This window comes from Mangifera indica, chromosome 10 (assembly GCF_011075055.1).
Source record: "Mangifera indica cultivar Alphonso chromosome 10, CATAS_Mindica_2.1, whole genome shotgun sequence".
Classification (NCBI taxonomy): Eukaryota; Viridiplantae; Streptophyta; class Magnoliopsida; order Sapindales; family Anacardiaceae; genus Mangifera; species Mangifera indica.
Window position 1 is genome coordinate 4,446,227 of NC_058146.1, and position 26,660 is coordinate 4,472,886.

Here is a 26,660-nt window from a genome sequence, read left to right on the forward strand (position 1 = left end):
TTTCAAGTCCTGTTCTGACCCACTGGAATGCTTTACCAATTCTGAAATACAAACTGCGTAATGACATATTATCATTTATATTCAAATTTATACTTATTATTTATACATATAATTTTATTGATTCTGAAATACAAACAGAATGTGGGTACTGAAAGAATCATCTTTATTTTTGCCCGCATAAAAATTAACCATGAATATATGAACAGGCTGCTTATTAAGACTTTTTTCCTCAGCTTATTAAGAGGGCTCTTTCCTTTGATTTGTGTCTCAATTCAAGTGAAAGTTTCAATGGAACAACTCGAGCAGCTGGCAGTTTAATGAATGATTATATATTAGGTATTATTGAATGATTTTTAGTTGGCTTTGCAGGCAACCTAATCCTACATTATGGAAGTGCTTTTATAAAAGCCATCTGCCTGATTCAATATTGTAAAAAGTAACGAGGGTCAGGGACACGAGAAAAATATTCTTCCAAAGGAAAAAAGGGCAATAATTGTATCATTATATTTGACACAGCAAATTTTTTTTTTTCCGCATAGACGAAACACAAGATAAACTAACAAAATGTATCACCCAGCATTCCATTGTCAGGTGCTAAGAGTTTTTCTAGTTTCACATGCACAAAGATGTCCTCAAAAAAAATTTGACAATGGAGAAAGTCAGAGAGGAGAAATTGTTCATTGATAATTCGATGAAAGGCACTGAGTTGAAATATCCCTCTCAGGAAAACATTACTGCTTTATGTAAAGGCAGACTAGTTTCTAAAATTAACATGCAAGAAAATAACTTCATTTTTATTATCATCTCCATCCACTTACCCCTAGGTTTCTAGGATTTAAAAGCCACTTTGAGTCCTAAAACCGCCTTCGAATTCTCCTGCCATTAGGATTTGCTGCTTCTGCAGCTGCACCATCTGCTGGTGGATCTAGCCCGTACATACTGCTGCTGCTGCTGCGTTTTCTACCTGAAGCCATGCTTGAGTTCTCATCGCCCGAAGCCAATGTCTTTAAGAGCTCAGACAACAATGATGGGCAGCTCTCCTCCAAATGCTTAAAACCTTCTGACTGCATTAAAGCTACAGCACACCCGGAAAAGGCACTTAGCTCCTCAAGATAATAACAAATAGCAACTATGCATATAATAGAAGGGGTAAAACACTAGAATATATGTATAGTTACAAATTTCAGATTGTTATCCATAAGGATGTCTGTGAAGCAGTCATCCAGTGCACACAGGTATATGCACTTACAAAAAAAATGGACCACATTTGGCAACAATGTATAAATAATTTAGTATCAGTATGTAATAGCTGAAACTATTGAATGCCAACAAATTTGACACAAGTTGAATCCAACTGAAGATCAAGCGGCATATCCAAAGTCCCCACAATCAAAATACACACAAGATAACTTGTTGGTTCAGAACAGACTGCCACTCTATTGGTGAACATATTGACTTGATAAATGGGACAGTCAGTGATTGTTATGACATTTTAAAAAATTGGTAAGTTTATAGACCACTTTAAAATCTTTATTTTTTCTATCAGCAGTTATATATGAGTTCAGTATTACTATTACACAAGTTCGGCAATTATTATGACATTTTACAGAAAATTATAGGATTCTAGATATCTTTAAGATTGTGCCACTATCTTTAATTTCAAAAATCAAACCCATATATGAGTTATTAGCGTAAGTTAAACTAGCCAATTGTTACGACAGTTTTCCATAAAATGATAAGATCTAGACAGCTTTAACGCCTGGCATTCTCCCTTCAGCATTTTAAAAGAGTAACAGACTATTCCCATAAGAGAGCAAAGACGGAAAGGACATCTTAATACAGTGAGTGCAAGAGAATGAGTCAATTTGCTTCTCTAATTGGAATTGATGACACATATTTGGAAACTCATTTCCATTAAAATTTTAGACACAAATTAATGAATACTTAGAAATTTTCATGAACTCTTATGAATTAAGTATGCATGAATTTTCTGAGAAATTCCCAAGAATTAAGTATGTACAGAACTCAGAGAAACTCTGATGAATTAGTTATGCATGAGAAAGCATCAAGCATACTTTCACGGATTTAAAAATAAAAAACTAAAATTGACATAACCTGAAATTTGCACCGGTCACTATCTATGAACAACACGCACCTCCCAAGTTTGCTGGAGTTGCAGCGTATTTCAGGCAGATAGCCTTAAGTTGCGGACAATGGTGTTGCTCAGCTAGAGCAAGCGTTGTTGCCACTGTGTCAGCATTGAGTTCCTCGCACAATTTTGATTCACATAACAATTTCAATCGATCTAGATTATAAAGGTCTGCTGCAGCTAACAGATGCTGTACCATGTTGGTCGATGTGCACATAGATGTTGAGCCAGTAATTTCATATACGCCAGGAAGTTTGTCGGTGTAAATGAACAGAAGCATTGCCTAGAATAACAGATAAGAGACCCATTTAATATGCTTGCTCTTGACATAATGATAAATTGTGCAGATAATTACTTAATAGTTCAAATTAGTAAAACATCACTATTAATGAAACCTTGTAACGATACAGCTGGAAAGCCAACTTATATAGACTATGCATGTTTCTGAAGCAACAGAGCAACAAGAAAAGACTAGAAACAGGCAAAACTTATGCAACCAACATAACATTCCTCGTTCATAAAAGCAAAATTCTCAAGAAGTTAGGGTGCATTTGGTTCGAATAATCTTTTATAACAAAAAATGAAATATTACTGTAAAAATATATTATTTAGAAGATTGTTTTTTTTTGGGGGGGGGGGGGGGGGGGTGGGGGTTGTAAGTAAAATAAATCTTTTAAAATTGATAAAAAGGATCTAACTATTGGGTAATAAAATATTTCGGAAGCCACTCTAATTTTACAAAACTAAAATATTTTTAAGATTGTTTAAAAGATTACTGAATATAAATTATTACAATATTTTGTAAAATTGATATAAATAAATAATTATTGCGTTTAATTAACAATAATAAAATAATACTAAAATATTTTTTTTACTTAAATATGTTTGAAAGATTACTAAATATAAATTATTGTGTTTGCTCGAATATTTGTTTTGTGTGTTTTCTAAAGTATTTTACATCTTAATAATATATTAGGCTGTTTTAGTTGTCAAATTATGAAATTAATTAATTAAATTATTTTTTTTTCCAAGTTGTTATCTTATTGCCAATGTAATTTCATCTAAAATATTTTTTCATATTACTTGTTATTTTAATTGAAAATAAAATTATTTTTTGTTTTAAAAATTTAATAAATAAAGATAAAATTGTAACAAAATTAAAATTATATTGATAATTTTTTAATGTCTAAGATGAATGAAATAATCAAATTTTCTCTTATATTGTCACATTACCTATGGTAATCTTTTATTATTTGACAAACCAAACAAGGTAATGTCAAAAATAAAAGATTGATTATCATAAATGCCCCCTTAAGGGATAATATTTATGACTTACCACAAAAACAAAGAGTTAGAAAATAAAATAATAAAACATGTTCTAAGAAACAAAGTCAAAAACATTGAAATTGTTCCTTTCACTTTAAGTATGATGATTTTTAAATATATTTTTTTCATGTTTAAAAAGATACTAAATATTTCAAACTTCAGAATTGATATAACTCAATCTTAATCATTCTTCAAAATTCTGTTCATTCCATTCGCAATTTCCATTCACAGGCAACATATTTTTCCTTCGAGTTTTGCTTTCTTTAGCCTTCATTAAGAACCCTACAGTACTAAGATCAGATATAAGGTAAAGGAGGAACAGTCACTCAGCCTGAGGTTCTCAGTAGTCTTCAATTTTTTTGTTCATATTCAACAAGACATTGGATCATTAATTGAAGACAAGGATTCTAGTTAGTAAAAGAGATGAAGGTATTGTACAATGAGTAATTAGACCATACTATAAGAAGAAACTCTTCTATACTCAAGACACCCTAGGAAACAAAGATTTCATTGGCTGCAAAAACATGCTTGTTTTTCTCATTTTGTATTTTTCTGATGTAGAGACGGAACTATGAAAGAACTATATAGAACATTACCTTGAAAATTGAGGGGTCAAAATCCTTCACAGTGATTTTATCCAAGTTGCGATCCCCCACAAGACCATAAAATTGAGCTCTAAAAACAGGAGAGCGAGCAGCAAGTATCAACTTATGAGCTTTAAATGTTTCATCCCCAACCTGAAAAGTTATGTTGCAACCAATTTCAGATTCTAGCAAATCCTTAAGCCCCTGACCCATGTCTGATGGTGGTACAGGTATGGAATACTGTTTTGGTCCCTCAAGGCGATTTCTAACAACTCCAACCGCGCAGTTCATGATAAGGCAATCATCCTTTATATAATCAGAAGTCTCTAAAACTGTTCTTCTAAAGAAACGCTTGTAACCCCTGAAACAAATTCAAGAAAGTTAAATAATGATAATAATCAAAGTACAACTTTGTAACTAAATATAACATCTACACAGACATTCTATAAGGAAGCAGAAATTTTGAACTTAATAAGAAAGAATCAAACAACATATAGTCAATAAGCTTTCTCAACCAACACAAAATTGCAATTAACAAAATGGGGCCATTGAAGCAACCAAAATTTAATAAACTATACCCTATTAAAGGTTACACCACACAGGACCAAAAAAATGCACCACGCAAATCAAATTGCCTCTGGTATAATAACAATTATTTGATTGAATATTTCATCACATTTGCTACTGAAAGCTTATAAATTCTAATCTCACAAACAGTCAAACCCAAGTCTCCAAATCACCTTTTCTAACCATGGTCGAGAATGTCAATGTACACAAATTAATTCATATAAACCAAGTCTCAGTCCCAAACTATGGTTAAGCCACAGGACTCTTCTTTTCCTCCACTTTGTTCCCTAACCAAGACTACATTATCTGTAAGCCGTTTATAACCTAATACTTTTACAGCAATTATACTTCCACCCACCATGTAGTTTTAAGAAAAAAAAGCCAAATACAAATGCAAAAAAAGTTGTAATAAGTAATCACATAAACACTAGAACCACAATATGAATCACTAAAACTCTCCAAGCAAATACACTCGTCATAACGAAGCCCCATTTCTAGTCACAAACCAACATAGTAACATAGAAAAAGAAAATAAATAAATAAATACATATTAAAAGAGCGGTCACAATAATCATATAAACAAATAAACCCAGTTCACCAAATTATCCAAACTTAATCCCATTTCTAATTACGAACAATCATTGGAAACATAAGAAAAGTAAAACATAAAATTTAAATAAACAACTAAACCCACTTCACCAAATTATCTAAACAACAAATTCACAAAAATCAATTAGAAAATAAAAATTACCACATGCTGCCCCGATACTTCAATGTATAAGGTCCGCCTTCCAACGCCCGATCAAAGTGACTATGAACTTTATGCTTCCCTTTCCCACTTTGGTCAATCAAAGTCAACTCAAACAACGCCCTCACGTCTGTACCTTCACTCGCCAACGCAATGAAAACCGACACATACGCCGCATTATCTTCAGGATTTTTACCATCAGGGTAAAAATAAATCGCCCAATCGTAACCGCCCACCGTAAACACGTCGCTCGATATACACTTTCCGGCGCCCATTCCCTTCGCCAACGAGTAACCTTTAATCGTAAACTGGTGGGAGCCGTTCACCGTCTCGTTGATTGACTTTGACGTCGATTCTTTCTCCAAATTATCCATGATTTCATCAAATTTCACCGTCTCCGTAATTGGTAAATTTGAAATTCAAGAAATCAGCACCATAAATTCTTGATTCTGCAACAACTTGTAAAAAAGAACAAAAAAACCTAATTCTGATAGAATTTAGGAACCGCACCTTAGCGTTAGGGTAATTTCGCTCGTAAAATGAGAATCGAAGATACAGTGGTGATGGAGCTGCGATTTTAACAGTGTTGACAGAATCTCCAATGGAGAGAGGTCATGAAGAGCATTAGATTTTGTGGGAAGTGAGCTGTTCTGCCTTTGTTATAATATAATAATAAATTTAAAGTAAAAAAATTAATTTTGGGCTTTTTTGGAAGGAAAATTAATTAAAATAATTTAATTTTTGGAAAATTAATTAATTTAAACAATTTTTTAATTATATTATACAACTTTAACCTACTTTTTATGTTTATACAAATGTAATCAAGATCTAACTTTATACCTATTTTACCCTCATCTTGAATCTTAAAAATAATAACATAAATGTTTATTGTATAAACAGTATCCATGAATAGTATCTATGAACACGGTCTATAAATAATATCCATGAGCAATACCCCTAAACAATGTCTATGAATAGTATTACGACCATCCTTCTATCCTAAATAGTATCTATGAATAACATCTCCTATAAACAGTATTTATGAATAATTTTGTAAACAGTATCCATGAATAACATCTCTTATAACAGTATTTATGAACAATTTTGTAAACAGTATTTATGAATAGTATCATATCTATGTCTACACTTAAAAATACTTATAAATATCATCCATTAGAAGTATAGTATTTGGTAATAGTATCGTGCCTACTTGCCTATCCCACTCCTACACACTTAGTATTTTTTCTTTTAATAGAAAATCAAAATATTATATTTCAATATCAAATCGAAGTATTACATTTTTAATATATAAAAACTGGACATTCTTTCATTTTAATGTAAATAAATAATTCTTATACCTAAATTAATTACAAAACAATAAAAAAAACCACAATTTACATATTAACAAAGTATAATTCATTACTTCACAAAGAAATCTTGTAATTTCAATTTTAAGTCTTCAAACAAAATATCAAAAAATATAATGAAATGTTATTTATTTAGACTAAAATAATTTTGATAAAGGTTTTCATAGATTTTGAATTGATTTTTGAATGAAAACAAGTTTGAGAAGCTAAGATTTTAAAGTTTCGGATCAGGGTAAAACGAATATCAAATTGGGATCTTAGTTATATTCATATAATACATAAAAATATATATATATTAAAATTGTATAATATGATTAATAAATGGTTAAATTAGTTAATATCCCCTAATTGTAAGTTGTTTAAAGATATTAATCAACAATATTCATTTTAAGAATCCTAATTATTTAAACACTTTTTTACCCACAATTAAAAAAAATAAATTCGGCTTCAATTAACATAAATAAATTTTTAAAAGTTTTGAGGTTTACAGAAATATATAAAAGCATAAGGGACGTTTTAATATTTTATAAATATATATCATCACGTGGAATTTTCATTGTGATGATATAAATTTGTAAAACAACAAAAGACCTTAGATTTTTAGATATTCACTAAAATTCCTCAAAAGTTTCAAAATTATATTTTAACCCATTCAGCTCACGAACCTCACTTTCCATGTTTTTTGTACTTACTCCACCTATCCTGCTAGAATACTTGATATAAGACACATTAGAAACTCGTACGACTTGATATAAGACCTTAAAGAACACACTTGATAACTCATACAACTTCTACTTCAATTTTAAATCATATATTAAAAAGTATATTTATAATTTATATTAATAATAACAATAATTGAAATACAACTGAAAAATATAAGTTTAGGACAAAAAATAAATGATAGAATCGATTAATCTTATCTACCATCACTCCTACATTAAAAAATCTTAAAGTTTTAGGTAAATTATTAAAACACATTAAAAATATAATGAAATGTTTACTTGGGGTAAGATGGACTTTTTGTTGAAATTTTTTATTTTTACTGAATTTAAGATAAAGCTGTGGAGAACAAAGTCTTTTGGTTGCGACTTGTAAGGTTATTGATGAGGGTAAAATGGGTATCAGGTTGGGCTTTTGATTATATCCGTATAATCATTAGAACGTCGGCAATTTCGTTTATACCACTTATAATTTGATTTTTAATTAATTTTTCTAATTTAAATATTCATATCTAGTCCTAACCTGTTGCGGGGCTTAGTCTAAGTAAATGTCGGTTCAATCGATACTAACTAATTGAACCTTAAACCGTACTATGTTAACATCAAAAATAAAATTTTAAACAGATACTATTATATATATATATTTTTTAAATAAATAAATAATATATTATTATATAATTAGATATTATATTATTTTTAATTTAAAATTATTTAATAATATAATAATATATTATTTATATATTTAAATTTTATACTAAAAATATATACATAAAATTCTATCGCTATACATTTTTATACCAGAAAAGTGAAATCTTTAATGGGGAAGTAATTGTTACATTGATTTTATATCAACCTCAATCGGAAGTCTCAGTCTCAACCTTTTTTCTCCTCTCTTCTCCGTATTACAGTTGCTTAGGTCTATGATACATGGATGCATTTAATCTTCACCGCAACAAATTGACAAAATTTATGATCAATGCATGACTATGTTAAGTGAAGTGTAGAAAAAGCCAATGCAAGTATGAACATCAGTTTGTAGAAGGCGATGTATCTTACTTGATCGACGACGAGGGAAGTGTAAAGAGAAACTGGGTTGTCGGCAGTTTCTGGCGTGTCTGCACGAATGGGTTTGCTCGCTTCTCTTCATATTGTTTACACAGAGTTGTACTGCCGATCTTGATGTCTCGGTCTCAACTTCAATCGAAATCATTGAAGGTGTTGGGACTGTCGAATCAACTCAGCTTTGCAGTTCGCACTTCACAGTCACACACAGTTCACCAATGGCAAATCCCACAAATGGATTTAGGGATTTCAATAGTTCAATGTCATAGTTTTTAATCGAAGATTCGAAATCACAGAAGATTTATGTGTCAATGGCGAGTGTTAGCGGCTTTCAAGTTTAGGGATTTTATTATTTTAGGATTTATAAGATTACACACTAAACATAATTTTCATGGGTGACTTCACGGTGTTATTAAAATTTTGTACACCGATTTTGTCTTTCACGCGCTACGACAGGTTTCTCTTTTAAAGTTTCGGCCCTTTAGGATAAAAACACTTAAAAAAAAATTAGACTTGGTAATTGATATTTGAAGTTTTAATATTAATGTGATAAATTAAATTACTTATATACTCATCTGTTAATATTTAAATGACAAAAATGCCCTTTTACCCACGCAACAACAACTACTCTCAACTTTCCCATTATAATACCCCCTTTTCGAAGTTCTGTTCTCCACAGTAAGAACCATCACTGACTTATAACTGAACCATCAATAGAGTTATGTCCATTCATGAATATATATTAGGCTAATGTTAAGGCTGGAGCAAACCAAGAGACAACTCATTAATGAAATTACAGGATTGTCAATGGAGCATTATATTAGCTAAAGCTTTGCATGTATTCTTCCTGAATTCAGGTAAATAAGAATTGAATTACATATTCATCAATTTAAAAATGAAATGCAATGTTGTGTTTTACAGGTAAATTATATGGAAGGCTTTCATTCCATCAATAATGATTTGAATCCTACTTGGGGCTTATCGTATGTACAGTGGTAGATAATCACACAAATGAAACAAATCTCTATGAGGCAATAAAATTTCAATGAGAATTTGCACTCCATTCATCTATGTGAATTTCAAGAAGGGACATTGGCCCATGTTGTCAACCGCTTCTCAAATGACAAACACAGCATGGATTTGAACTCCTCTTGTTTAACCACGCAGAAGGCGTTTATCACCTGTCAACACCCTATAACTTGCATGAGGGCCCTCGGACGTCTCTCGCATAGTCACATGCCATCCCATAGCTTTTGCAATCTCTTCAAGTTCATCCATGACATCAATAGAGTCACGAATATATACATGTCCACCAGGTCTAAGCATTCGGTCCATCTCAAGCATGATGGTAGACATATTACATCTGTTTCATGGAGATAACACAGATAAGAAAAATAACCTTCTCATGAAACCCAGTCTAAAATTTCCTTACTACACTGAAAGATTTGCCGAAGATTTGGTATTTTTAGCAGTATAATTCTAGATATTTCAAAATTACCAAAGAGTTTAATTTGTTAAGATAAACTCATTATCTTGTATTGCTTGCATAACTTTGAATATTTCAGCTAATTCCTTTCATCCAATAATGCCCAAACCCCCCAATGGGTTCAAATGCTTACAGGTCAATCTCCTCCATAGAACAAACAACAATATAAAGGGAACATTAGGAGCGCATATAGCAGAGACTAAAGGATATTTCTACCATATAAACATTGGGAGAGCAAGAAAAAGAAGTACCCACCTTTTTCTTTCAACAGAGAAGAGTCCAGATGCATGCAGTAAGTCGTAGGTTCTTGGATATGTATCAAATGGTTCACACCTGAAAAGGATTGTAAAATTTGTATATGAAATCAAAACTATTTCCGAAGATTTCAATGCAACAATATTAGTGTATGTGATTAACAATTAAAAAAACAGATAACAGCACACAAAATTATCAAAGCACAGGTAAAGTTTCATTAAAGAAAAATAATGTAAAAAGTGACAGCAATTAAATTGGTTTAGGCTATACAAGAAATGGCAATATATTGTTTAATGATCTTCAATATATAGTCCAATCAATTAGTTTATTTGTTTAGCAGGAACAGTACCAATCATGCATAACTCCTAGTAGTCCTCGGTCATATATAACAGGTAAGGTGTTGAAACCGCTAACTGGAACCACATTCATAACCCAGCAATCAAATTTTTGCTCAATTAAAGCTGCTGCAAATCTGCCAAACCAGACAAATTAAAATGAGAACTTGGAAGAAATATTAATCTACAGCAGTACATGATGAGATAAATATTATACCCTCCAAAGCCAGCTCTCATATCCATTACATTTCTAAATTTCATCTTCTTCCAGTGTAAACCAGAGACATAGCTTGCTATTATTTCATTCCAATACTTTGATTCTGCCCTGAAGAGCTCTTTTCTAGCAATGTACGCATCAAGCTGTATGCTTTGGAGCCTATCTGGTGGAGTTTGCAATCGATCAGGCCATGAAGGAAGATTTGCTCCATATCCATTTTCTGGAAGTCGTGTGATGCATGCCTTCAGATCAACATACCTAATAATCATGCAACAAACTCTTCACTGATAACAAACTTAAGAGCTTCTCAACAACATGAGCTGAGAGACTGTGAATGCACAAAAAGTTCTGCAAGACAATGCTTGAAGATAAAAGCACAGAAAGGCCAGACTACCATTCAGTAAAATTTCCTAAATAGAAGACAACTTGAAAATTCCATAAAACAATGCTGCAGTTCTTCCAAACAGTTAATTTGCAAGTATCGTTTATACTTATCACGTATACAACTAAGTTACAATTGATTCTTTAAGATATAATTTCTTTTTCTCTCTCTTCATCCATTTATTTCCTTTTGTTGTTTCAAGCTTGCTGCTCTAAAATTTAGTATACCCCAGTTCAAGTATTTGCAAATTACACACCAAACACATCAATTTTTCAGTTTGAAAATGAAAGGTAACAGAAATGATGTTCACTTTGGCCTCTAGTATATTTTATACCCACATAGCAAAATATACTAGAGTCCAGAAGTGAACATAGCAAAATCATCACTAAACAATGATGATAAGGAAAAAAGAAAAATGGTAGAACTGAATATATACCAGACATTGTCTGGATTGTCATCTGGGTCACACAGTGGGGGTGTGGTTCCTGCCTCACGGCTTAGATAACAGCTGTTGTTGGAGGGCTTCTGCCATATTGCAACATATCCCTCCTTCTTCACAAGCTCCCAGCAAAGACGGGTTGTAAAATTAAGCATCTCTGAATTAATCAAACAGAAACAGTCAAAGTAAACTATAGTGTCATATTTGTTTACTACAGTTTCAGACAGCTCATAATAAATATTCATAGAGTGAACAGATTATATGACCAAGTCCACTAGCATAGAAGTTAGCACAGTTGTTGAGTCCAGTAAAATTGATGGCAGGAATAGATAATTGATAATAGCATATCCTTAGCATCCTTCCCAATATTGTTCTTTCGGAGATGGTCAAGGATAAGTAGTACTGTTCATGCAAGTCTGAAAAACTTAGTAAGCAATCCAATACAATTAGAAAATTTAACTCCAGCAACATCTGTTTAAATAGTAAACAACTAGAATTTTAAGTGTTCATACCTTTCCAGTGTTCCTCTTGAGATTCTTCATGTTTATACACTGGTTGTGCAGCCCAAGCAAAGTATCCTCCTGACCTAAGCATCCTATCAGCCTCAAGCAGCAAAATCCCATCTTCATCACAATTTAGGTGAAAAGAAAAAGCAGAATCAGACAACATCCCTGAGTATCAGATAACTCAGCAAAGAACAAATGTGTGTCTGTACAATTATCTTTTGGCTAGAACAACATGTACAATGTCAAAATTGGTTTCAATATTTTTTTTTTATTTGGTTGCAACTCATGAAGAGTTACAGTGTTAAAATGTTATCATGAATCTACTCAGAGAAGCCCAAATTTTGGGCATTGCCACTGCATTTCTGAACTGGGCCTTTTCTACTAGTTAGTAGGAAATACATTACATCTAGGGATGCAACATCCTGATAAATAAATAAGAAAAACTACATTTGGAACCCGAATTTCAGCCATGATTGTAGCTATGCGCCTAGCCAAAAGTACTGACCTTGTGCCAGAAAATTTTAAAATTCAGAATCTCATAGTAGTTGACACAATCATAGGGTTATGATTACAAAATGAAAAGTAGGCAACCCACAATGCCACCAGTATATAATCTAAGGGCAGATGTACATTAAAACAATAAAAAAGGCATGGGACAGTGAAGCATACCATCACGAGTCCAATTTATTCTGCATCTTGAACAATGTATCAAGTCAAAAGCTTGACTTGGATACAATAACCGGCGAGTTGCAAATGCTGCTACCATTGCCGGAACGCCACGCTCAAGAGCAAATTGAATCTGATTCTCATGAACATCTTTTGGAGCTACAGACATGGTTAAGACATTTCGTGACAACAAATAGGCACCGAAACTTGCCACACCACATCCAACATCCATCACAACTCTGGTTTGATTACCCCATGTAATATTAGGCACCATCTACACATTCAGATGAGAATTTGTGCATCAGAATGAAAGATACACTAAATACTTGTTTCTCTCCATACAAATGTTCGGCACAGAATTTAATAACCTGAGAGAACTGATTCAAGTATTGATCTGCCCCATGTATAAACTGTGTACCACCTCCTGGAAACGTGAACTTATCCTTTTTTCTTGAAATCCAGTTTTGTCCTCCTTTATCTTCAACCAGTTTTGTATGAGGAACATTGTTGTACCATACCTGCAATGAAGTGTGAGATTGCCGATGAAGCACAAAGCTTTAAGGCTTAAAACATGTTTACCCTTACCATCTCACCATTCCACAAAGAATGGATGAATTGGACCAAAGGAAGTAGCGATCAATTAAGTCAATTATGTGTGACAAATATAATTCCAACAGCAAGTAATGCAGTGATCCAGTGATTTACACATTAGTTAATTTAAAAAAAAATCAATACATTGACTTTATTTATTGCTATATTTAATAGAGAGTCGCCAATTGATTCAATAGATTAGTTAAACTGCTAATCAGTAGGACTAAGTTGGCCATTCCTTCACCCAAATCCCGTCTGTTTGTCCCACCCAGTCTCATTATAATCGGATTAAAGTTCCAACTAAAGAAACAAAGATCAATCGAAACCAGAATTTCAGTTTATCCTATATAATAATAGTGCAACAAACTAATAAATACTCAAGATTTTCCACTTATCAATACTCATTTAATCAATTAATGATCCAACTCATCACCTAATTAGTATAAGTTAAACTCTACTAAATCATATAACCTAAAAAGAAATCCGCAATACCTCATCTCGACTTCTGGGCCACGGAATTGGCTGCTTGTAGCCTTTTGGAGCCGGAACCAAGCAATTCAATCCGGTACCCTTTTCAGGACAATGTCGCTCGAATTTCTCCCCTTTATCCGTGGACTTCAACCGTTTAATTATCTCCCAGTTATCCAGACACGGTATAATCTCCGTCACATTCCGGGAACACATGGAAAACCTCTTAATCTGAACTCTACCGCCACCGCTATCCGTTTCCTCCGTCCCGTTATTGTTGCCCCAGTCGGTTTCCACCAAATCCGGATCGTACTCCCCGACTTCAAACTCGTCTGACATAGTTCCGTCCTCGGTTATGATACCGAACTTCTTGATCGAATCGGACAGTGGAGATGAAGATGGTGGCGGAATTGAAGATGTTGGCGGAGACAGAACGGCATCGAATTGAGATTGTGTTTCATTGTCCGTAATGAGGGAGGAGATATCGTAGGATATATAGGAGTTAGGGGAGATTGAAACAGAGGCTTTTTGAGAGGAGCGAGAGGTGGAGAAGAAGACAAGTTGCTGGTAGCCATCGGACCAGTGTTTGCCGAGGTAGAAAGAAACGAAGGAGATGAAAATGAAGGCGAAGAGCTTCAGTAGATTTGGATTACATGGTGGCTTCATTGCTCGTTTGCGTAGATCTTGATGTTGAAGTAGGCGTTTTCACAGTGCCATCATAAAGGATGGAATTTGGAAATTGCCGTTATGATCATTCATGGATATCCTACGGTACACAATGGTTAGGAAAGGCAAGAGAAAAGATACATAATACAACGTGTTAATACCACGAATGATCGTATATTATAATATGATACATACGATCCATAGGTAGATGTGACAGTTCTAAAGTCCGTAAAGTTGTAGGCATCATAAGTATATTGGGTGTACCAAAGTCTTACAAAAAGGTCTAATCCAACGGTAAGTAACCATTGCATATCAATTGAGCCAACTTGACTCAAGTTGGTTCGATCAAAGTCCACATGAGTTACTATGACTCCAGAATTTAACTCTAGTTAATTATGATTTAAAAATATATTAAACTCAAACTCAAATTAATTGGAATCGCACCAAATCAATTTTATTTTTTTTTTTGTAAATTTATGTTTTTTCAAAAAATAGACATAAACATCATTTAATAAAAAATATTACAAATATTTTTAAAATTTCTTTTACACATTTTTATTATATAATTTTTTATAAAAATAATATATCAATTCATACCAGGTTATGATAGAATTGTCAATATGTTAGAGAATCTAAATGAAAATATCGCTCAGGATGACGCTCTTTTAGACGGCGGTGATACGTATATTATATTTTATTAATTCAATATATTTTAAGATATATAATATTTTTTATTTGTATCACATTTTAACATAAAATACATATTATATATCATAAGATATTAGTAACAATGTTTGTGATACTAAACTTAACTTCCCCTTAATTTACTGCATTCAAGATCAATCAAGATTCTAGACGACTCTCACTAAGCCACCCCAAAGGGCTCGAGAACACATATACTGCAATTGTCATTTAAAAGTTTTTGCACGTACATTCCCCTTTAAATCAAAATTAACTAGGCACAATCTCCGGCATGCCTTTCTATTTACCAGGAGGTTTTGGCCTCCACTTCTGCTGTGCTTGACTCTGATACTGCCGCACGGGTTGGGCTTGATATTGTTGCACAGTTTGGCCTCGATAATGTTGAACATGTGGATATCTTTGCACAGGTTGACCATGTAACTCTGTGACATTTCGTTGCACTGGTTGAGTAGGAAATTGTTGCACAGTTTGGCCTCGATAATGTTGAACATGTGGATATCTTTGCACAGGTTGACCATGTAACTCTGTAACATTTCGTTGCACTGGTTGAGTAGGAAATTGTTGCACCACCGGTCTGCTGGGATGTTTTTCCAGCCTCTTGTTCTGGGTTTGATGTTGCACTGTTGATGGTGAGTGCACAGACCTGTGAACTTGCTTTTGAGATCTTGGATATCCAGCATTCTTGCTCGGGTAATTGCCTCTTGGAATGATTTGTGATGTTTGCGGCCTGGTTAGTATGGCGAGCAGCGAATTCTGATTATAAGTAGCAGAGTTAAGCTTCAAGTGGGTTGTCTCAAAGGCTTGGGATATCCTCGGCAATTGCTTGGCACTAACAGCACGTGCACAGTTTGCAGGCCTCTCGAAAGGATCCTCAATCTATTCAGTCATCAGCAGTGGCAAAAAATTAAATCGTGTTGGAGTTGAATATAGGGGAATGAACATAAGCAGTATACTTGAAGAAAGGAGGGAGAGAGAGTTACAAATAAAGCGTGATTGTTGGGCAACCATCTTGTATTATTTTCTATTAGTTCCCATTTTCCGGTAAAAGGGCAAATTCCAAGCTTTGAGGCCTTTATACTTATATCACAAAACTGGAAAAAAGTGTACAAAAAGCTTGATGTGAATACACTAATTCTCAAACTAAATAAACTTAGAAGAGATGGTATGAAATTATACTATGGAATTTCATTTTGTGCGCATGAATTGGAAATGAATTACCTTTGCAATGAAAGAGTGGAAAAGCTCGGACAAAGAACTCCGATTAATTTTTCTTGATTTGTCAGATCCAAACCTGGCAATGTTTGTAGCACACGTCTCCCAAATATTTCTCTCTACAGTGGCCCGCACACCTGCATTGGGCACATTGGAAGAAAGTGTCAATCAGAAATGTATCTCCAATATCTCGCTACACTTGTAATTTATATTCACCTTCCTTCTCTTCTCCTATTTATCCCTCAACACAAAGACTCATTTGGTATTTCACAAGGTAATGCTAATAGTCCAAAACCGAGTTTAAAACTTCAACTAGCTTTACCAACATCAAGCATGCATTTAACAGCATTAAAATTTAAAAAAAAAAAAAGTAGCCTGATCTGTACAATAGCTTATATTTATTGAGGGTTTTTTTTCTTTTTGTTTGATTTGTTTAGTTGGAGGAATCATCTCTGATTACAACATCCAATTTCATTGCCTTCTCAAGAATATATATGTGATATAAACCTTCATTTATTTCTCCATCCTTCCGTGGTTCAAACTCAAGAAAAGGCAAGATAGGAAGATGCAGGCAGCATTGATTTTGTAGATTATCTCCAGTTCCCTAAACCTGAATAAACTTCCTAGGCTTTACTATCACAACAGCGGAACAGGAAAAGAGATTTCTGGACACTTTTAGCTCACATTTTGAACAACTCATAAAGATAGAAAATACCTTGAAGTTCATCAACAAGATTGTGTGAATATATATCTCTTAGCGGAGGAAAAATTGCAGGTACACATGTCTGCGAGAGTACATAAATAAAAATTAAACATAACTTTTGACCATTTCATGATGCCTCCTAGCAAACAAAATCCATGTCATCTATGTAGATGTAATGCATAGAGCAGATAAAGCAGACACATCTCATAATGGAAACAATTCTTCCAATTGGCAGAAGAAACAATGTCAGCAAGCATCACCTGGAAATGGAAGACCACAAGCAAGCAGAGAGAGTATGAGTTCAATGTCCCGCTTTTAGGATTATTGATATTATAAACTTTGGCCCATTCCTTGACCTGCACAAGCAAACAACGCATAAGATAGTTGGACCTACCTAAAAAGCAGCTGCTGCTTTGCCAGAAGAACGCACCAATAAAACCATGTCACGGAAGCGTCCATCTATCTCATTGATCCAACAAAAGAATTTAGACTTCATTTGACCAGCCATGTTATCTATTGAAATATCACAAGAGATGTTCCGGTGGTGGCTCTCAAGTTTCAAAATGGGAACTCTTGCGTTGGGGATTAATTGCAACCTGCGAAATTCATCTGCAGATCATGTTGATACAAAATAAATATTGTAAGTATCTGATCAAATCATAACATGTCACCATGAAACTACTCTTTTCCCCTTATGGACGGAACACAAAGTTAGTATGACACTTCTTGCTGCAGATGCTATCTTCCCTTCTTATTTAACAAATCTTCTTCCCCAGATCAGAATCAGTAGAGTACAGTACTTATTCCTGAGTTGGGGTTCATAAAACTTAAATAATTAATTACAGCAATATTGAACTGCTCCTTTCCGCACATGATTAGACAGATGCTTTCATTATTTTGAGAGCTCATACAATACCCTACCATGAGCTGTCTTTATGTGAACAGAAGGTAATTTAGGCAATAAGAATCATAAGCCAAGAAAGTACTAGAAGAAAATAATCCAGGTTTACTTTATTTTGAAAAATTAAAGAGAGAAAGAGAGCTTTTCAAATAATTAAATATAGCAATATTGAAAGGACAAAAAATACCCATGATAAGTGGTAAAAGCTGCATGGTTCTTCTTGAGAGTTTATGCTTAAGATAAATGTGCATGTGAGACAAGACAAAACATAAAGATAGGAAATTAAACCAAAGAACCTCTTTGTATCAAAGCTCTCTGTAAATCCCGAAGCAAATTTTGTTTCCGCTTCTTTCCCGCAGATGAAATATGTGAACCATAAGGCAAGTCAATAGAAATATCCAGGTCTCCCCTACGTGTGAAGAGATTTGACAGAAATGATCCAAATGGCTCCACAGTTGCACCTGTTTGCAACAACTAAGCATGAATTTTTCAACATATAATTTATAAAATAAATCAACGGAGAGTATAACAAGCTAAGCCATTGAGGAATTTACAGAGTTTCCCATACGAAACATTCAAAACAAGGGTCCGTTCATAAGAGTGTTTTAACTATATACAACTTGGCATATTGAGGTTTTAAAAAGGAAGTAGCATTAGATGTTGCTCAATATTTTTATATAAATAAATAAGCATCAGTAACTACATAATCTTCAAAATCAGGTAAACATTAACACTTGATATAAAAGAGGAAACAGCAGACCAATCAAATGCAGAAGAAATTACCTCTCAAACTTTCCACAGATTCAACAACCTGTTTTAATTCAAAAATGATTGTCAATCGTGCATTCCAATCCTCCGGCAACGGACTGATCATATTAATTACTTGTTGGAGAGTGGGTTCCAATACACTATACAAATTCATCTTCGTTTATAGTATGCTGCGTAAGATGCAGTAAAACAGCATGTCAAATATAAATCATAAAAAGTAGCCTCAAGTGCTGATAAAAGATAATACAATATAAATGCCACAAGTCCAACCTACATGTGCAAATATTTCAATTCATAAAGTGACAGCCAAAGCATCGCTAAAATTTCATGAAACCAAAGGCTCAAAGACCCAACAACTCCTCACGGAAATTTGAGAATTCTTCACATAATAAGGAGAATATACTCTCATTCATATCATCTTGGCACGGTGGTAAAAAAAAATCACTCTAACATACACTACGGTTAAAAATAAAATTTAGGTTTTTTTTTTTTTTTTGTAAACCAAAATAATAATACAATTCCACGGGAAACACTGTCGTGCATATTGTTAATCTAACATACAATACAATTGTAGCTCATAATATCAAAAGATAAAGACATTAAACTTATTTTCAAGTCACTGTGAAGAACAATCCCATTCATCAAATTTCCCAAACAAAAACCTCAAAACCATCCACTCAAAAACAAAACCAGTAAGTTAAACTTATCCTGACACATGAAAACCACATAATCCCACCCTCAAATCAAGAAAAAACCATCAAAACCCAAAATTTAGAGCGACCCAGATCTCAAATAACAACCAGAAATAAGCCCACAAAACATGGCACAAAAAAAAAAAAAGACCTCTAATCAAACAACGAATACATAATCAAAAGAATGCGTACAAAATCATAAATCCTTATTCGCCCTCTTATGCAGGAGCATCAAACGAAGTGTACAATCAACCAAGGGGTCAACTGAAGACTGAGAGAGTCAGAAGTCACATTGCCCACCATCCATGATTGGTGCAGAAAAGAAAAAGAGGAAAACTTAAATAAAGAATTGGCCCTGTTGGGTGGGAAAAAACAGAGGTGGGCTTTGCTTAGCGGGAAGGGTCTTGCTTTATTTTTTAATTATAGCTATTTAATTATTTTATTGTATAATTTATTTATTTGGATATTAGTAATTAATTATGGTGAGCAGGCCTGGAAGCTGATTTGGGTTCAATTCAGATTGATTTGAATTCATTTGAGTCAAATCTGAATCAAAAAATTTTTATTTAATTTTAATTTGATAAATTCAAACTAAACTTAAATCAAACTATTTTTTATTTAAATTAAAAAATATTTAAATTTAGTTTAATCTGTATCCACCCCTCATTAGAAGTCGGAATAATAAGGTCAAAATATTTAGAGTCATTATTTTGAGGCTACTAAATTAATTATTAATATGTTTTGTTTTTATTTTTTATTTTCATTAATTTACACCCTAGAGGACAAAAGAAGTTGATTAAGCTTTGTGATTAACAAAATAAAACATAGTTTATATCAAGTAACTTGTCTTTAAGGATAAAAGATTGGATGGGTCTTAAATTAAAACAATTTCCATAATTGTTCCTTGTATTTAAAAAAATTTTAAATGAGACAAAAAAATTATTGATAAATTATGAATAACATTATAATATTTATTATGATTGATAGTAAGATAGTACCAAATAAAAATTAATGTAAATGACTTAAAACTAGAATGAATAGGCCAAATATTATTAGGTAAATAAAGTCAGTCACTTTCTCTTTATTTATATTATTGTCCTTTCTCTTTTCTTTCTTTTCTTCTTTCTACTTTCAACTTTTGAGAAAACCTAATTTTGTGGTGAAATTTATGAATCATGAAACATGTTTCTTACTTTGTGAACAAAACAAAATATTGGTCATCTTAGGAGGGCCCTAACTTTGATGAGACAATGAGTTCTCAACTTTAAATGTAAAAAGTTAATTTATTTTTTACTCGCATGTGAAATTTATATTTTGATTTTACTAGTAAATGGTTTTGTTATTTTATACATTATATAATAAGCTAATATTATTTACATCTCTAATAGTATATATGTATTACATTTCACCCTAACAATTTTATATTTTTCCTTCTATTTCATTTTTTTTCTTTTTGTTTCTCATTTCTTGTGTTAGCATAATAACAGTAATACGTATAATTTTAATAATCAATTAGTATAATTTCAGTAATCAATCATGTTAATTGATTACCGAAATTATGTTGATTGATGTTATTATACTAACATCTGGACTGTCAGAAAACACCCAGAGGGAGATTTAAAAGTCATAATATTCAAATTTGAGATGTGAGTTATAGGTTAGAGGAAAGACGGGGTGGTGAAATTTGAGTGATTAGCGGTGATAGTCCTTGAAGTTCTTAGTGAGAGGAGTGAGTTGCTACTTGAATGGTTTGATAAAGGCGAAAGACATGTATAATTAAAGGATGGAGGCACGAGGGTAAAAGAAAAATGGTGGAAGTGATGACACCACAACTAGGGTAGCAACAAAGTGGCATGTGATTGCATCGTAAAAGTGGCTGGAAAAGGAAATGTAGGAATGGTAAGTGGTGGTGGAGTAGTGAGAATGGTTGGTGATAGGTTTGGGCAAGATATGGCTAGATTAAATCAAGTTGGCAGTAAGTATCGGTGGATTTGGGCAAGATATGACTAGCTTAAATCAAGTTGGCAGTAAGCATGGGTGGCTACATCGAGAAATTTTAGAGTGGATAAAAATTTTATAATTTTTTATGTAACAAAAGGGTTATCTAGATTTAATAAAGATAAAAGATATTTTTATCTTTTCATCAATTTTATAAAAAAATTAATACATCATATTAACAAATTTGACAGACAAATAGGAAAATTGATTTTACAAAAGAAAAAAAGTAAAAAATTGTCGTTCTATCAAAGTTCAGGTGGAAAATAGTCATTCAATATCTTAAGAATCCTATAAATTAGGTCTTTTTTTTATTCTTTAGAGTAAACTTTTCCCACCCAAGGTTTGAGGAAATTATAATTCCCACTTTTTAGATCTTTCTCTCGATAGTTACTATTTGATAAGAATTCGCGACCAAAAAAAACGTGATTTTATAAAGTTAAACTTATATATAAAAATTTATATTGAAATCTTAAATATTATTTATAAAACTTCAGACACTCAATATTTAAATTAAAATATCATTCATATAAAATGTGCAAAAGGTGTTATGCACATAAACCATAATAAAATTGTACTTCTATGAAAGAATCATACATGGATAATGTGCACGAAACGTGACATAGAACAATATTTATCATAGTAAATCCTCCTTATTCTTCTCTTCTATTGACAAAGTTATTTTATAGCCACCGTTCAACTCTTACATGAAAAATATAGAAAATGAAAGAATGTATAATAAACACTTAGTAAGAAGATGACCATCTAGATATTTTTTTAATTTCTCTCATTATATTTTGTTTTTTCATTTTCTCGGGATTTGTATATCATTTTCACTTAACTCTAGTCATCTAGAATAATCTCTCATGCTGGTTGATCATATATTTCATTATAATTTTATGATTCAGAGTCTCATTTTCTATTTGATCTCTTTGAATTTTATATTCGAAGTTACGATCGGATCGATTCACTAGAAAAACTTATATGGTAAAGAAGGAAAAGTAAGAACGAAAAGAACAATTTATTTATTCTACATACATGATGAACCAATTATATTTTAAAGAATTTCTTTGGATAGGTGGATTAAAGAGTTATGAGCCCTATTGTGGATTAGCAATCAATGAAGTAACTTTCTTCTATGTACTGAAGATGGATCAATACACCTAGAAGTCCAAAAGAAACATCCCATGGTCCATACTTAAGTGACACCTTCGACCAAGGACCTGATGATGTCAAACCCAAGACCAGATTTAAATCCAAACCTTATCTGAGCCGACCAAATATTCCGAGTGTAGGTTTGCCACTTAATCCACCCTTCACATATCAATGGTGGTGGTTGAGCACCTTTTGTAAGATTCTTGATCAGAACTTTTAAAATAGTTGGTTCATTATAACACCACTAAATTTATTACTATTCATTCTCTCCGCAGGGAACATAAAACAAAAAGGTGGTGCTGAATCTGCTTTGCGGAAGACACAGGATGTGGTCAGTACGATGCTTGCTAAGGGATTTAGATTAGGCAAAGATGCTGTCGATAAAGCAGGGACTCTTGATGAGAAGCACGAAGTCGACGATAATCTTATCATATTATTTGTCCAGATAATATTAAAATTATGATTGTTTTTAAGATAATATTGAAACAATGAGACGGGTTTGGTTGTCCGGGTTTAAAAAATACGGTACCCTTATTATTATTTTAATTTTAATTTTATTAAAATTATATTTTAAATATTAGTTTTTTAAAATAAAAATAATTGTATATTTAATTAACATAATTAATAATATAAACAAATTTTAAAAAAATTATAGCTTGAAATATTTAAGTAATTGATTTTCAAAATAACTTTTTAATTTTAATGATAAAATATTATTCAAATCAAATGTCAGTTAATATTTTTAAAATAACTACTATACGTCTACTTTGTAAAAACACAAATTATTTGTGTTCTCATTTAATTTGTATTTTAAATATATTGTTTGAAATTTTTGAACCCAAAAACTATTAAATGAGTATTTTATTGATTTTCCATATTAAACACATATTTTTACTAGTTTTTACGAATTTTTAAAATATAAAAATATTTTTTACATTTTTAATTAATTACCATAATGTTATAACTAAAATAAAAAATTCAATTTTTTATCATTTAAATTTATAATCTCTCTTGATAATTTTTTATAATGATTAAACATTAATTATATATTATATTATATTTAATAATTAATTAGATAGTTTATATTTAAATTATCAATCAAAAAATTTATAAAAAATACTAAAATTATTATTAATATTATCATATTTTTATAAATTTATTATTAATAATATATTATATTAAACTTATATTTACATATTTTATTTTTTATCTAAATTTTATAATTTTTTTTAAAATTTTTAATTATTTATAATATTATATACATATAATTTATATTTTTTTAATTTTAGGATAATTAGGGACTATAAAATCCCCGTAATTGTTATCCACATTTATACCATTACGCAATCTAATAACAGCGAATTTGGTGCTAAACAGTAAATTAATCTAATCCAATCTAATCACTCACCACTTGTACGCAATGGCATCGACAACATATCTTTCAGAATCCACTCCACCGCATCCTGATAGCGATGCCTTTGCCATGTGGCATTCATGACGTTCGATCAACGCTCGGTGGAATCCCCCAGGCATTATTATATTGTATTTTCATCATCCAGTTGACCTCTCTTTTATGGACGCCATTGGAGACGATTGGGTTGATACTGTTATTTTTTAATTGAGTAATATTATGTGTATCTATTTTAGGTATATAAATATATACACACTTATATATGTTATCATATGATTAATTATTGTTTTATTTTTAATTCAAAATTATCCAATCACATGATAACATATATAAATATGTATATATTTATGTATCTAAAATAGATACACATAATTTTATTGTTTTTAATTTATCTCTATCACCAATGGGTAAAACACACGAACTTATGGTCAAAATTGGTGTTCGATTACAGACAAAATCCAATTGAATTTTTAATTAAGATAAACACAACTCTGTGGAGAACGAAAATTTCAATTTTCCATTTAAAGTCGGAAAATTAATAATTGAGTTTCTGTAGAGAATGGCTTCTGGTCTCTTGCTGTGAATTGTTTCTCAAATCAACTACAACAACGCTCACGTTATCCATGCTGTGTCTAGCCAGGGCCAATTTGGTCAACAGAACTGACGCATCGGAGCAAGCTTTATCGAAACTCTGTCCACCCGCCGCTTCACTTCCCGGTGAAGACGTTCTGTGAGCACGGAAGCATGTGCGCACAACTTTGACGGCTGTGTCGTTTGATACCGCATCCCATAACCCGTCACTGGCCAAAATCAAACACTCGTCCTCAGCTGTACACTCCGTCACCGTCACCTCCGGTTCCGGAATCACGTACGGCTTCAAATAGTTGTCACCGATTGCTCTTGACATCGCCAGCACTCCAAGGACACGTGATCCCTCCCAATAAATGACCCGGCCACCCGCCTCTTGGATTCGGAGCAACTCGTCTGGTCGATCCGGCTGCAATAGCACAAAATTAACAAGTTAGGGGACAATTTTTAAAAGCACGTGTCCCGTTGAAACGCCAAGTTATAGCTTATACAGATAACCATACTTTATGATCCGATGAGAGAGGGAGTGCGACGCCGTTTCGACAAAGGACAGCACGAGAATCGCCACAGTTAGAGACAATAATCTTATTCGGAGTGACGATGGCAACGACAGCCGTGGATCCAACAGCTTCGCATTGAGGAGTTTGGAGCTCACATCTACAGCTTGAGGTCTTTGACTTCTCGGTTAACATTTGTACTTCTTGATCCATTCTCTCGTAGCTTCGCTCCATCGTCTTCTTCCACTCCACAGTTTCTTCTTCTTTATAGGCTTCAAGTTCTTCTTTAACAATCTCATGTAACCGATCTTTACACTTCAACGCCACCTGAAAAACAAGAAAAAAAAAAAAAAAGATTAGACTCCATTAATAAAATGAATGAAAACATTTAATAAAAGCTCTCAGATTTATAAAAATTACATGTGAGCAGCCATGGCCGTCAAACACCCCGAAGAAGTGCGTTTTAGCTGAAACGCTGCTTTTTTGCTGGTAAAACGACGTATGGATCGAGACTGCGTCTTCCATGTCTCGTCTTCTGCCACAAACTGACGTCATCCCATATTTAGGACTCTCATTTTCCGCGTTATCTTCAAGGTTAACATGAGAGCTTACATTTAAGGCTTCATTTTTATGAACTTGTTCATTATTATCAGAACGGCTTCGCTCAAGTTCGTTTGCTTCAGAATTCTCTCGAGTTGATAACGCAGTAAAAAGTTCAAGCCTTTGCCGTTTCCGCCCATTTTCTAACGGCTTTGGAAGTTGTGCAGCAGCGTCTGCCACCAACTTGAACGGCTGTAGCTCTAACCTCCTCCGCCTGGATGTTCGTGAGCTTGGCTCAACTGGTGCAGCTGGTTCACTCTCACCGACAACTCCACAACAAATTCCGGCCATTGAATTCCAAGAAATTAATGAAAGACTAACTCAAGTTCAGAAATAAATAACGAGTTCTATCCACAAAAAGAGACAAAAGAGAAGGGAGAGACTTCTTACAGAAATGAGAGAGGACCCATTAAAATACTCAAAATAAAGCTTTTCTAAATAGCGGACGACACAGTTTCACCTGGGGGCCACATGTAATTAGGTCAGCCTACCCGTAACTGTTGCGGGCATCTATCAGACACGCACAGTTGGTGTGACGTCGATTTACCGAATACAACATACCATATACGCCGTCCAATTTGGCTGATCTTTCTCCCTCTTTGATAAAACGCCACGTGAATTGGTATTTTATGATGTGGTCCAATGAAATACGGACACAGTCGAAAGAAATAACCCTGTTTTTGATAGGCACGTGGTCATGTCTTCCTGATCTGTGAGTTGAAGTCATATACACTACAGATTTTTGCTTGATTTAAAAAAAAAAAAAGAATATTGACAGACAATATCACCACGTGGCGAAACCGTGGAGTGCGAGATTCGAATTCTATTCGCCTTTTCACAAGCTTTGGTTGGAGTAGCGTCGCAAGTGGACCCTGAGTTCGGTATTGATGCACTTAATAAGTA

At 33.0% G+C, this 26,660-nt stretch overlaps 4 protein-coding genes across 10 annotated transcripts; all 4 read right to left on the reverse strand.

Moving 5' to 3' along the window:
• Window positions 1–659: 659 nt before the first annotated feature.
• LOC123227557 (BTB/POZ and MATH domain-containing protein 3) lies at window positions 660–6,028 on the reverse strand. 2 transcript variants are annotated; one of them, XM_044652594.1, is made up of 5 exons: window positions 5,885–6,028; window positions 5,378–5,769; window positions 4,072–4,420; window positions 2,156–2,432; window positions 660–1,075 (listed from the first exon to the last, which is right to left on the reverse strand). In XM_044652594.1, exons 2-5 carry the CDS (start codon window positions 5,746–5,748, stop codon window positions 855–857), a joined length of 1,218 nt encoding a protein of 405 aa, XP_044508529.1. In that variant the 5' UTR covers window positions 5,749–5,769; window positions 5,885–6,028; the 3' UTR covers window positions 660–854. The 2 variants fall into 2 exon arrangements, with proteins under 2 accessions (XP_044508529.1, XP_044508528.1); XM_044652593.1 differs by having other exon boundaries at window positions 5,378–6,025.
• A 3,295-nt stretch (window positions 6,029–9,323) lies between these two features.
• LOC123227552 (probable methyltransferase PMT11) lies at window positions 9,324–14,666 on the reverse strand. The gene is made up of 9 exons (XM_044652579.1): window positions 13,892–14,666; window positions 13,177–13,326; window positions 12,812–13,082; window positions 12,149–12,259; window positions 11,634–11,793; window positions 10,816–11,073; window positions 10,613–10,735; window positions 10,264–10,341; window positions 9,324–9,885 (listed from the first exon to the last, which is right to left on the reverse strand). The coding sequence occupies exons 1-9, from the start codon at window positions 14,531–14,533 to the stop codon at window positions 9,678–9,680; spliced, it is 2,001 nt and encodes a 666-aa protein (XP_044508514.1). The 5' UTR covers window positions 14,534–14,666; the 3' UTR covers window positions 9,324–9,677.
• Window positions 14,667–15,330: 664 nt separating this feature from the next.
• LOC123227553 (protein HESO1) lies at window positions 15,331–19,894 on the reverse strand. 6 transcript variants are annotated; one of them, XM_044652584.1, is made up of 10 exons: window positions 19,704–19,894; window positions 18,835–18,989; window positions 18,348–18,512; window positions 17,581–17,759; window positions 17,411–17,506; window positions 17,163–17,232; window positions 16,454–16,584; window positions 16,216–16,326; window positions 15,754–16,111; window positions 15,331–15,651 (listed from the first exon to the last, which is right to left on the reverse strand). In XM_044652584.1, the coding sequence occupies exons 2-10, from the start codon at window positions 18,971–18,973 to the stop codon at window positions 15,515–15,517; spliced, it is 1,386 nt and encodes a 461-aa protein (XP_044508519.1). In that variant the 5' UTR covers window positions 18,974–18,989; window positions 19,704–19,894; the 3' UTR covers window positions 15,331–15,514. The 6 variants fall into 6 exon arrangements, with proteins under 6 accessions (XP_044508519.1, XP_044508520.1, XP_044508516.1 ...); XM_044652585.1 differs by having other exon boundaries at window positions 15,331–15,648; window positions 15,751–16,111; XM_044652581.1 differs by having other exon boundaries at window positions 15,331–16,111; window positions 18,835–18,992; window positions 19,704–19,893.
• Window positions 19,895–24,566: 4,672 nt separating this feature from the next.
• Window positions 24,567–26,167, reverse strand: LOC123227556 (protein phosphatase 2C 37-like). The gene is made up of 3 exons (XM_044652592.1): window positions 25,578–26,167; window positions 25,164–25,484; window positions 24,567–25,069 (listed from the first exon to the last, which is right to left on the reverse strand). The coding sequence occupies exons 1-3, from the start codon at window positions 26,046–26,048 to the stop codon at window positions 24,608–24,610; spliced, it is 1,254 nt and encodes a 417-aa protein (XP_044508527.1). The 5' UTR covers window positions 26,049–26,167; the 3' UTR covers window positions 24,567–24,607.
• Window positions 26,168–26,660: the final 493 nt, after the last annotated feature.